The sequence below is a fragment of the Muscardinus avellanarius genome (genome assembly GCF_963383645.1).
Source record: "Muscardinus avellanarius genome assembly, chromosome: 14".
NCBI classification, from domain to species: Eukaryota; Metazoa; Chordata; class Mammalia; order Rodentia; family Gliridae; genus Muscardinus; species Muscardinus avellanarius.
In genome coordinates, this window is record NC_137800.1 from 60,287,225 (window position 1) to 60,300,660 (window position 13,436).

At 36.3% G+C, this 13,436-nt stretch overlaps 1 protein-coding gene across 1 annotated transcript in view; it reads left to right on the forward strand.

The window, feature by feature from the left end:
- LOC308273170 (disintegrin and metalloproteinase domain-containing protein 18-like) overlaps window positions 1-13,436 on the forward strand; it is a gene marked incomplete at both ends in the record, with an annotated part of 167,211 nt that overhangs the window by 60,149 nt on the left and 93,626 nt on the right. The window contains 2 exons of the mRNA XM_080710264.1: window positions 8,651-8,787; window positions 10,987-11,170. Of these exons, the coding sequence (XP_080566390.1) occupies window positions 8,651-8,787; window positions 10,987-11,170 (321 nt within the window). The remainder of the gene's footprint in view (window positions 1-8,650; window positions 8,788-10,986; window positions 11,171-13,436) is intronic.

Sequence of the window (13,436 nt, forward strand, 5' to 3'; positions counted from 1 at the left end):
AATCACTGTCAATTTCAATGTTGTAAGGTTTTATGACCCAGGTTTTTTTCTTTTTTTTTTAATTTTATTTCATTGGTGCACTGTATTCATACATCATAGTGGTATACAAACTTTTGTAGACATACATGCACACATTGCCCAGTCAGCCCCCACCCGATCCCCACCCCATTCCCTCCCCATCCCTCCTTCCCATGCTTGGCTTAGTGGTTGACATCGAGTATTATAGCAATTTATCCAAAATTAAAAATGTTAATCTCACATAACAGTTTCATTTGTCTGATACCAAGCTTTTGATGACTTAAAGATAACATTTCAATATTTCTTTTTGCTTTCTTTCTTACCAGAGCATATTTTTTTCTGTTTTTTTAGGTGAAACTATCATATATTCATATATTTATTTTTCAGAAAAAAATCTATCCTAATATGGAATATGAATTCTAGATACCCAAAACGATCTTGAAAAAGAACAAAGCTAGCAGATATATATTTTCTGATTTCAAACCATGTAAAGCTACAATAATTGAAACAGTGTAATACTGTTCTAAAGGCAGATATATAAACCATTGGAGTTAAATAAAAGCTTAGAGCTAAATTCTTCCCTATATTGTCAAGTTATTTTTGACAAGGTTTCCACGAACATTTGGTGGTGGAAATAATAATCTTTTAACTAAATATTGTTGAAAAATAATAATTACATGGAAAAGAATAAAATTGGACCCTTACCTAACCCCACATACAAGTATTAACTCAAAATAGATAAAAGACCTAAATATAAATTTTAAGACTATAACCTTTTAGAAGAAAATCTGGGTCATAAAACCTCGCAACATTGAAATTGGCAGTGATTTCTTGGTTATGATTTCAATGGCACAAGCAACAGAAGAATATACAAACTCCCTAAAAAATAAAAAAAAAATTGTATATCCAAAGACAATGTAAACAGAGTTAAAGGTTACTAATAGAATTGGATAAAATATTTCCAAATGCTATATCTGAAGGTATATTAATATTCCAAATAGAAATCCTAAAAATTAACAACAATAAAGGCAAACAATACAATTTAGAGATAGGTCAAAGACTAACATAAATAATGAATCTCCACAGATAACCAATCTTAGTTGTCTGTTGAATGGAAAATCTTGTTTCTCTGGTTCTGGTGAGTGTTACCTATTTCTTCTTTGTAGTTAATCTCTTTGAGTATTTTCTCTAGCGCTGGTTTTGAAGACATAAATTCCTTCAGTTTCTGTTTGTCATGGAAGCTTCTTATTTCTCCATCTAATTTGATAGAAAGTTTTGCTGGATAGGAAATTTTTGGCTGGAAGTTGTTTTCTTTCAGAGTTTGGAATATGTTACTCCAAGCCCTTCTGGCTTTCATGACTTGGTTTGGGAAGTCTGGAGTGATTCTAATTGGTTTGCCTCTGAATGTCACTTGGCCCTTTGTTTTTGTTGCCTTTAAGATTCTCTGCTTGGCTTCCACATTGGTCATTTTGACAATTATGTGGCGTGGGGATCCTCTTCTCTGATCCTGTCTAAAGGGAGTTCTATAAGTTTCCTGGATCTGTGTATCAACCTCTTGCTCTATATTTGGAAAATTTTCTGCTATTACTTCCTTGAAGAGATTGTTGATCCTTTTGGTTTCACTTTCTTTTCCCTCCTCTATTCCAATTATTCTTAGGTTAGCTCTCTTAAGATGGGCCCATATTTCTTCAATGTCAGATTCCTGCTGTTGGATATTTTTTTCTAGATTAGAAACTATGTGTTCATTTTTGGATTGCTCATCTTCTAAGAGCGAGATTCTGTTCCCCATGTGGTCTAATCGGTTGTTTGTGCTTTGAATTGAGGCCTTTACTTCATTAATTGCATCCTTTATCTCTTTTTGGCTCTCTCTGAGTTCTTTTCGAAGCACCTCTATTATTTCTACAGTTATTTTCCTGATTTGATCTTCTAGAAATCTCTGATTTTCTGTTTTATCGGGTTCTGATGTTGTGGGGCTGTGCGCATTCATTACTCCAGTGTTATTCCTCTTTCCCATGATTTCGGAGGTTTGTGCCTTCTCTGGGTTCTTCCCTAGGGTCACTATGGCTTCACTTAAGGTGCTCTGGATCTCGAGTCTGTAGTATCTCTGACCCCACTACTCCTTTACTGGGTTGTATCACAGAGTCTCTGACCCAGGGAGTCGATAGAGGCTGCTTTAAACTATGGGGGGTGCCAGGTAGGTTGCACGTTCTCCTATGGTGTGATATCTCTGCCACCACCACTCCCTCACTGGGTCAAGTCCCAGGAGGTACAGTACTGGGATTTCTCCTCTTTGGCCCGCAATTTGACTCACTGTTCTTGAGTACGCAGATGTAGCTGTACTGGACTCAGTGAATTCACTGCTGCTGCCGCCGCCGGTGGCAATATGGCGCCTCTGCCACGCCCTCGGCCGTGAGGCTGGCGTATTTTTTCTTCTCTGGTTTTGATTTCCACTCTGAATCCCTGCAGCGTGTGCTGAGCTCGGCCACTGGGAGCTTTAAATGCTCTCTGTGCTGAAAGATCCCGCCTGGCTGATCCGCAGCGGCTCACCTCGGCTTGCTGTAGCCGTCCGTTGAGTTCGCCGCTGCCGCCGGCAGTATGGCGCTGCTGCTGCGTCCTCGGGCGCGTGTGTCTCCTCTGTGGCCCTGAGCTCTGTTCTCAGTCCACTTTCTCTCTGGAGCCTGGTGATTTTTTTGTTTCTCTGCTGATGGTGTTTTCTGGCTATGAAAGGCGCTGGTTTTGTGGTAATGGAGATTGGTTGTTAGCGGGGCTCTTAAGCCCCACTTTTCTCGGTCGCCATCTTCCCGGAAGTCGACCCAGGTTTTTTTCTAAAAGTTCATAGTCTTAAGATTTACATTTAGGTCTTTTATCTATTTTGAGTTAATATTTGTATATGGTGGTAGGTAAGGGCCCAATTTTATTCTTTTTCACGTAATTATAATTTTTCAACAATATTTAGTGAAAAGAGTATTATGTCCTTCACCAAATGTTCTTGGAAACCTTGTCGAAAATAACTTGACCATATATGGAAGAATTTATTTCTAGGCTTTTTATTTTACTCCACTGGTTTATATATCTTCCTTTATAGCAGTACTACACTGTTTCAATTATTGTAGCTTTATTAAAAGATTTGAAGTCAGAAAATATACATCTTCTAGCTTTGTTCTTTTTTGAGATTGTTTTGGGCATTTAGAGTTCATATTTCAAGTTAGGATAGATTTTTTTCTGGAAAAAATAAATGTATAATAGTTTCACAATAATAATAATAATAATAATAATAATAATAATAATAATAATAATAGAAAGTGCCCTGCTTTGTCTCTTTAGATTTGTTTCCAAGTCTGTTTATTGAATATCAGCATTGTGACCTCTGCTTGTTTTTGTTCTCCATTGGCTTGATATATCTTTTTTCCATATATCTTTCACTTTTATCCTAGGAATATCTTTGTCTGTAATGTGAGTTTCTTTCTTTCTTTCTTTCTTTCTTTCTTTCTTTCTTTCTTTCTTTCTTTCTTTCTTTCTTTCTTTTTGTGGTACTGGGGGTGGAACACAAGGGCTTTCTACCTCCGTGTTATATACTCCCAGACCTACTTTTTTCTTTTTATTTGGAAACAGGGTCTCACTAAGTTGCTGAGAGCCTCACTAAGTAGCTGAGGCTGTCTTCAAACCTGTGCAATCCTCCTGTCTCAGCCTCCGAAGTGCGGGGATTACAATCATGCACCACCACGCCCAGCTATAATGTGAATTTCTTGCAAACAGCATATATTTGGATTATGTTTTTTAATCCACATTGCCAGTCTATTTCTTTTCACTGATTAGTTAAGGCCTTTGATGTTCAGTGTTATTATTGAGAAATAATTTTTGTTTTCTGTCGTTTTGTGTTGTCTGTTTTCTTTGATATAATGTCATTTCTTCTTTGCTTAGTTGCCAGCTGATCACATTCACCTCTGTTTCTTAACTTTGCTCCTTTTTTCTTTTATATTATTAATTTCTTTAAATATTTTCTCTAGTGCTTCTTTAGTATTTATAATTTTTTAATATTCTACTTATCTTGAAACATAAATTTTCTCCATAGATTTTAAATAATAACCTTTCTGGATATAGTAGTTTGGGTTATAAGTTATTTTCTTCTAGGGTCTGCATTACATCATACCAGAGTCTCCTGGCATTTATGACTTGGGTTGTAAAGTCTGGATTGATTTTTATTGTTTTGCCCCTGAACATCACCCATTCTTTTGTTCTCACTGATTTTAGGGTTCTTTCCTTAGCCTCTGTGTTCATCATCTTTATTATTACATGATGTGGGGAGGTCCTTCTTTGATCTTGTCTTAATGGTGTTCTGTATGTCTCCTGGATGTAGATGTTCAAGTCTCTTTCTTGTTTGAAAAATTCTTTGCAATATTTTCTCTGAAGATATGATGGATACCCTTGATCTGTGCTTCTATCCCTTCTTCAATTCCTTTTATCTGTAAGTTAGGATGTTTTATATTGTCCATTGGTTTTTGAATGTTTAGGTTCTGTTGTTATAATGTTTCTGTATAATGTTGATTGTGCTTTCAGTTTTGAATTCACTTCTGTGATATTTTATTTTCAATTTCATCTAATCTTTCAGTATTTCTTTCTACTCCTGTCTTCATTTCATTTATCGACTCTTACATTTCATTCCAGTCCATTTTCTGATTCTTTCTTAACATCTCAATTTCTTCCTCCATTTCTGTCAGGGCCCACTCAGCTAGACTAGGATGGGGTGGTGGCTCAAGATGGCGCCTAGGCATGTTGCCAAGTCACGAGGCTCACGAGGCTGGCGGTGCCCTGAGCCTGCGCAGTGAGCCCTATCAGGCACCCTATGGATGATCAGTGATGCAGCGCCTTGTGCTACACCAGCCCGCCTATGAGAGGGTTAGAAATGTGCATGCCCTAGCTGTGGGAAGCTTGGGGTTGGTGGAGTGATGAGGGAGGGGTTATGAGACTGATATATATTTGCCTGCTGTGTGCATTGAGGGGGAAGCATTAAAGAGGAAGCATCATCAACAGACTAGGCGGTTGTGTGTTCTTTCCCGGGGCTCTGCAGGACGGAGCCTTAGGGACGCGACACATTTCCTGTACATATACTGTGATCTTTCATTATATTGAAGATCAGGATTCATAATTCTCCTTCTTGTATTTCTTGCAGGTCAGTATTTACAATTTCTATTATTTTCTCACTGCTCCTCATTCTCATATTCTCAGAATTATTTGGTTTGTGTTTCTGTTGTCTTGGCATCTTCTTTCTTTTTGTGTGTGAGTCATTACTAATAGGTGTTGTTACAGAGTTCTATTGGGAGAGATGATCCAGCTATTTCTCACACTGATATTAACCCTAAATATTATGTCTACTATCACTTCACTGTTGTTTCACCTGTAGATTATCAAAACCATATTGATCTGGTGTACCTTCTGCTTCCTATTATGGTGTTTTTGAGGGGTTTTAGGTATTAAGGTCTGGTGTTCTGTCTGCCACTACCTTTATAAAATGTCAGTTCAGTGATGTGGGCACAGTAATTTGTGACCTACACATTTTTTAAACCTTGATGTGCAGTCTGTTGAGTGCTTTCTTCTACTGGCTTTAGTTAATCATTATTGTCTCATCGTCCTTTCCTGTGGTTAACTTGTTTCATCTAATCTTAATAATAGGGATTTAGAAGTGTCCACAGGTTCATTCGCGGAGAAGTAGCCTTATTTTCAATGTTTAGAGTTAGGTGAGGGAGGAGGAACTGGGGTAAAGGGTATAGGAGTATGGTGAAGTAGAGATTATGAATAAGTTAAGTAAGAATTTAAGTGCAATAAGGTACTGTCTGGTTGAGATGAGAGGTAGTGTGATATAGTAGAATTCTTGTAGTAGTATAGAGTATTTACATATGCAGATAAAATAGCTTATATATAAAACAAAAAGTATAGTAAAGAAAAAAGATTTGAGAGAAGAGAGTAGATAGGATAGAAGTAGAAAGCATGTAAAAGGAATGGGGGAAGGAGCAAACAAACATGCATAAAATAACAAAACAAGTAACAAATACTAACAATTATAGGAGTAAATCAATGACAAAAAAACTAGTGACAGTAAGAAATAAAAACAAAACAAATAAAAAAAAAGCAGTACTGCTAATTTAAACATATAGAGCCCATATAATGGCTATTCACTGTAGTAGATTCTGTAGTATGTTTCAGTATCCCTCATTTGCTTCATAACCAATTGTCAGCTTTTGGACCCACTTTATGTTTGTGCCCCTCTCTAGCCTCTGACTGCTTTGTGCTCAAGTGTCAGGGTGGCAGATGTCACTGTAAATGAGTTCCATATAAGTACAGGGTTCTGTGTTTTCCAGCCCTTGGCTCCATGGTTTCTGTCTCTGGGTTCCATGCTCTCTGTCCCTGGGCTCTGTGCCTTCTAGCTCTGGGCTTGCACCTCCCTACCTGCACCTGTGGTGTGCATACAGTGTAATCTCAGAGCAACCCCCTGGGCACTATGGGCCTTTTACTCTATCTCTGTAGGTTCTAACCCAACCAACTTAGGAGCGGGCCAGCAGATCTTAGTCAGTTGGGGTCCCTGGGGCTGCTCTGGGTGGCCATCCACTGAGAAACATGGTTAACTTACTGTTCTGCGGGCCTGAGTCTCTGGAGGGCACAGCATGCTGCTGCAGGTGCCGACTTCTGGTGAGCACATGCACATTGGGATTTTCTTCTCTGTCCCTGAAACGTGGTGCAGCTTGCTTAAGATGTTGTAGCTCTGACACAATTTACTGCCCTTCAAGTCCTTGTTGCCAGAATTTCTTAGGGCTGCAGAGCTCTCTTTTGTGGTATAGGCCAGCGGCCTGAGATGGCACTGGCCACCACACCAGGTCAGTTGCGCAATCGAGCCCTTTGCTGTGGATCTCATGTTCTGAGTATTCTATTTATTTTGATGTGGTTCCCTTTATTGTGCTCTGTTCATAAATATCTTCATTTAGATAAACATCATTTTAATTTTCCTATTTTAAGTTTCAGTTGATATAAGAACTAGAGGCATTCTAAGAATTTTGCTTATAGTGATTAGATGTAATTACTTATTTACCAAAATCAAATAATAATACTGCATTGCTATCAATCATTTATAATAAGTTCCCATTTCAAATTTCTTTACTGTGTGTGCCGATATCACTAGGTCCTGTTCTATAATTTTCTCCCTCTACTAATGCCATAACATTTGCATCCTACCTGTATTTATATTGTTGGGTCAAAAATATCAGCTCCACAAAGAATTTTTCAACTACCTTATTTAAATACATTATATTCCTCCATAAGATTCTCTATTAAGGTTTTTTTTTTTGTGGTGGTGGTACTGGGGTTCCTGGAAACCCTTCTACCTCTGGGCTACACTCCCAGACCTGTTTTATATTTTTATCTGGAAACAGGGTCTCTTATGCCAGAGAGGCTGCCTTCGAACCTGCACGATTCTCCTGTCTCCACCTCCCAAGAGCTGGGATTACAAGCGTGCGCCACCACCCCGGCTCTATTGAAGTATTTTAATATCTTCATGGCACTTTGTTTCTGGTATTGGAGACTGAACTCTAGAACACTCCTAGACACTTTTATTTATTTATTTTTTGAAATAGGGTCTCATTAAGTTCCTGAGACTTCCTTGAAACCTGTGATCCTCTTGTCTCAGCTTCGCAAGTACTGGGATTGGCACATACCACCATTCCCTACTTGATAGCATTTTCATTTGGGTTCTAGGTTTGAACCCAGGGGCATTCTACCTCCCAGCTACATTCCAGCTCTGTTTTATTTATTTTTTGAAGTGGAATCTTACTAAATTGATGAGCTTAATCTCAATCATGTGATCCTCCTGTCTCGGTCTCCCATAGTCACTTGTCACCACTCTCAGCTTCATAGCACCTTTAATGATATGTTCTTTTTTTTTTTTTTAAGTACTGGGGATTGAGCCCAGGGGCATTCTAACACCAAGCTATACTCCCAGCCCCTATTTTTTAATTCTTTATTTTGAAACAAGGTCTTATTAAGTTTTGGAGGGCCTCACTAAATAGCTGAGGCTGGCCACAAACCCACAATCCTCCTGTCTCAGCCTCCCACATACTGTGATTACAAGCATGTGTCACCAAGCCTAATTTGATATATTTTTTATAGAATATTCATTGTGGATTCCTGTGCATTGTCTTCCTCTCTTTCTGTAAGGTAGGTTCTAGGTGTGAACAAATTCCATTTCTCTCATACATGACACTATATTCCCATGATCTATATAGTACCTGATATATAAATATACTCAAATATTGTTTGTTAATTGCATAAATTTATGCATGTGAAATAAACATGCTTTACTTTGATTTTATTAGAAATACCAGGTGTTAAAAACTGTAGAATTTATGCATAGTAAATATTAAACAAGAGAATATATTAGCATGATTATTTTTTATACTGGTTCATGCTACTTAATAAATTGGCATATATATTAGCATAGATACATATCAGTGACAAGTCAAATTATTATAAAATATATTTAACATAAAAAGTATCAAATTATTAAATTTAATTGAAGCAAAAATGTTTCAAGTTATTACTTGTTTTTCTTCCTAATATAATTTCTTTCTCTTCAATCTTTATCTAGTATTCAGGTGCTCTAAGTTTAGAAGGATTTTCAGTTGTTATCGCTCAACTGCTTGGCTTTCATATGGGATTAACATATGATGACATCAATCATTGCTCTTGCTCAAAAGCTTCATGCATAATGAATCATAATGCAGTGTAAGGCTTTTTAAAATTAATTTCGCATATGCTTTTATGAGGTTATTTCTAAGATACAGTAAATTTTCTAATCTTTTATATTGATATCCACATCAAAAGTTAGAAAGATATATTGTTTAAAGAGATATCACACAAAATTTATTCTGTGTAATACAATTGTTTGGAAATATATCCTCTTATTAGAAAACTTTACACAACGGAATGAGAGGGATAAATTTAAAGCCAAGAAAATTATGTAAAATTAAGTAAACATATGATACTATTAGTGTTTTTGTTATTGTAGTCTTGTTGATTAGGGCGCAGGTACATACATAACATCATCCTTAATATATCATAGTACTGGCAGCTTTGTTACCATGCTGAAGGAAAGAAAAAGGAGGAAGGATTTGAAGAGGAAAAACATATTTAATTTGCCGATGTCATAATTGTTTGCCTCGGAAAATCAGCAGAATCAATATACAACTAGAATAACTACATCAAAAATTTCATCAGGATGAGTGAATCTGGAAAAACCACTAGTCTGTTGTTTATACCAGTACTAAGCAACTTAGGTTATCACAGAAATGTAATTTTTGGTAAGGATTTGCAAATTCAGTACAGTATCAATCAATATATCACTCCAAAGAAATTCATTCTGTGAGATGTGATAGAGGTGGTAGATACAACCTTTTTTCAGCACAAACTGGAATTTTTGGTTAAGGAGGGATTGTATAAAGAGAGAGACACTATATCTGTGCACAGAAACAAATATTGAAACAATGACTTCAGATATAAAAGTTAACAACATTACTGTATAAACTGTGGAGGGTGGATCGCTAGTGTGCGCATAGAAGTGTTAGCATTTCTTAGGGCTGGATATATTTAATAGTTGTGATAAGAAGTTAGAAGAGTAAATATAGAGAGAGGTATGTGGTTTGACTGAGACAGGTGTAAAGGTGAGAGACATTTTCCTGTGATAGAAAATTGAGAGCAAGAAATGCAAGATCTTCTGACAGAGAGTGGACAAAGTTGTCTTGGAGGCTGGAAGTCACAATGGTTTAGGAAACATGAGAGTACTGTTGAACATTTTAAGAACCTATTTAACATTGTGATGATAAATTTAACGTAAAAACAAACAATGGTTGATTGTTTTCATTAATTTCAGCTTCTGAGTCACAAATGCAAAGAAAAGAGAGAGTAGGAGTAGAGGTTAATGTCCATGGGCTTCAGAAGACGTCTGTGGTGGAATCTTTCTTCTGAAATAGTAGGGTTTCAACTTTTCCCATCCTCAAACATGAAATTTTGGATGAGAACTCAATTACTTTATTTCAATTTTTAAACCAAAATGGTAATCTTTCCCACAGAAAGCAAATTGTTTTACAGTTTTTAATTTATTTTCAAAATTGTATATACTTAGGGATCAAGTATACATACATGCATATGCATACATGTACACACACACACACACACACACACACACAGTCATGTACCACATGATGACTGTCAACAAAGAACCACATACATCACAGTAGTCCCATTAGATATGTCCCTAGGTGATGTTAAACTATCACATTTTTTGTAAGTTGACTTTATGATATTTGCACAATAACAAAATCATCTAATAATGCAGTTCTTAGATAAACCCATTTAAAATGATAAATGACTGTATTTCTTAACTTTATGTCTTAAACCCTTTTCTATTACAAACAACACAGCACCACAGACAGAGCACGTTTTACAAAAAGGCATTTGTCCTGGCTCACAGCTGAGTGTCACATGTATAGATGACTTTTTTCTGGCAAAGTCAAGAGACAGGGAATATGTGCATGTGTCTCTCTGGCCTCTCTTGCTTTTCTAATAAAGCCACCGGTATTCAATTATGGGGACTCCATTCTAATGACCTTACCTAAGAGGTCCAAAGACTCCACCTCTAGACACCATAGTGAGATTAAATTTTTACCTGCTTGATATAATTCCTACATGAGTTTCAGAGAGTACACACCATATTCAAATCACAGCAATTTGTAAGAAATGAATTTTAAATATTAAAGATAAATATTAAAATTAAAAAATTATTATTGTGAATATAATCTCAGCTAAGATATAAAGTTTACTTTTTGAGCTATCCTGTGAGTCTGATGATGTGGATATGCAGCATTGTTTATACAGCATTTTTTAAAATCAAGGTTTATTTACCTGAGGACTAATATTTTATTTTAGGAGTTCGAGTGGTATGAAGATTTTTAGTAATTGTAGCATGAATGAATATAGACATTTCAATTCAAAATTTGAGGCTAAATGTCTTCAGAACCTTTTGGATTTGCAGCCATTATATCAAAATGAACCATTGTGTGGTAATGGAATTTTGGAACCTAATGAAGAATGTGACTGTGGTAATGAAAAGGTAAGGAATAAATTTGAAATTTGAGCCCTATTTTTGCAATCTTACTAAAACATGTGAAATAATATGTGCAACATCAAGTATGAGAATGAAAATAACTTTAAGTGAATTACATTCTCACAACTCTTGAGTAAAGACAAATGTGTAACAAAGGCTCATTTGCATAACTTTAAAAAAATTATGCCTTATCTAGGTATGGTGGCACACATCTGTAATCTCAGCATTTATGAAGCTGAACTAAAATGACTTCAGGTTCAAAGCCAGCCTCAACAACTTAGTGAGATCCTCAGCTACTTAGTGAAACCCCGTTTCAAAATAAAAAATAAAAAATAAAAAATAAAAAAGGGCCAGGTTTCTAGGTCAGAGGTAGAGTGCCTCTAGGCTCAATCCTCGGTTTAAAAAAAAAGTAGTAAAGAAAAAAAATATGTCTTCAGATAGATTTTTAATTATATAAGTTCAATGAAGTTCATTCTAGCCACCATTCAATTTCTAACTTACATGGAATCTTTTCCAAAATAGATCACATCCTGGGACACAAAGGAAACACCAGCAAATTCAAAACTTACATGGCTTCATTCTGTGTTTTCTATACAAACATATGCTACATTTGATCCAATTTTTACTTCTTGTCATAGCAAGACTATATAAATGTAATACTGGAAGATTACTTTTGTCATTCTCAAACATCCCTGTAATTACAAGTTTTGGAAAGAGCATTGTTTTCTATTTGTTTTAGATATGCACATCACTATAGTCCCTTCAGCCAAGTTTTCAATGTTCACTACTCTGAACAGGTGTGAACATGTATTTAGTATATTATAAATATTGTTGTCCTAGGATATTTAAAATTCCCCTCATTTAAATAAATAATTACTAGTATTCCTTCTTCAATTGTTACATGAATTCTTTTTCAAAAATAGCTGACCACCACATGTTTATGTACTGTTAAATCCCTACCAGTTCTATTTTTATAGGTATTATTTGTTTTTTTCCACATTTTTACACACGTATTGAGGCATCACAATTATATATCATAGTGTGGTACAAAGTTACACAAACATGCATGCACGTAGCACTTAGCATATTAAAGAACTAAAAACGCTTAATACTAAAAAACATACCCAATCAAAAATTAGGAAGTTGAACTGAAAAAACACTTCTTGAAAGAAGGAATACAAATGACTAATGAATATATGAAAAGTCATGCCCAACACTAGTTGGATACAACAGCAATACAAAGCAAAACTACACTGTGATCTCACCTACAAATTTTCTTAATCATCTTCCACTCCATAAAGTAAAACCTTTATGTATGAGTCTGTGTATTGCATGTGTGTGTGCATGTACAATATTTCTAGTTATTAAAGACTACCAAAAGCTGTCTTGCTATTCTTATAATCAATAACATATTTCGCTTGTGGTGCTGTATCCCTGAATATGGCACCCATCTTTCTGATAATGAACACTGGCAATTTTTAAGGAACAATAGAATGAAATCTTTCACATTATGAATGAAATTCAAACACAGTCCATGGCTACATCTGGACATTTGGTACTTACGAACACTTGCTGTGGACAGAAAGACAATTCTCACACACAACATTAGTGCCCACTAGTGTGTTCTGCACACTACTTTTTGTTTCAATGTTTTTATTTTATGTGCCAGAGACTTGCTGCGGAGTGGTTCCTGTGGCCGCAGCAGTATGCACAGCCATTAGCACAGGGGGTGGATGGTGTTTACGAACTAATGATCAAGCCCCAGATGATCATAACTGGAAGTCAGTTGACAAATGTCACAAATTTCTTGTCCCGTGTAAGGAAATCCTCTGAGGAATGTTCTATACCAACATTTTTTAAATGGTGGGCAGCTACTCTAGCAACAAGATTTTATTGGAAAATGTACATTTTCTATGGCTGATTTTGTGCTATATTTTAGGAATAAAAATTTTTTACCGAGACCATATGATGAGTAAATCTCGAAGTACATACTTTTTGGTCCGTGTGTGTGTGTGTGTGTGTGTGTGTGTGTGTGTTGCTTGGAATAGAACCCAGGGGCATTCTACATCTGAACTACATCCCCAGCCCTATAATGGGTCTCACTATATTGCTGAGGCTAGCTTCAAACATGTGATCCTCCTGTCTCAGCCTCCCAATTACTGGGATTATAGGCATGCATCACCACACCCAGCTTGTTTGGTTCTTTACAGTGAAGTTTTCTGAGCCCTGCCTTATATAGCCTCTCAGAGGTTCTTGTGCGACTTAGGTTAGT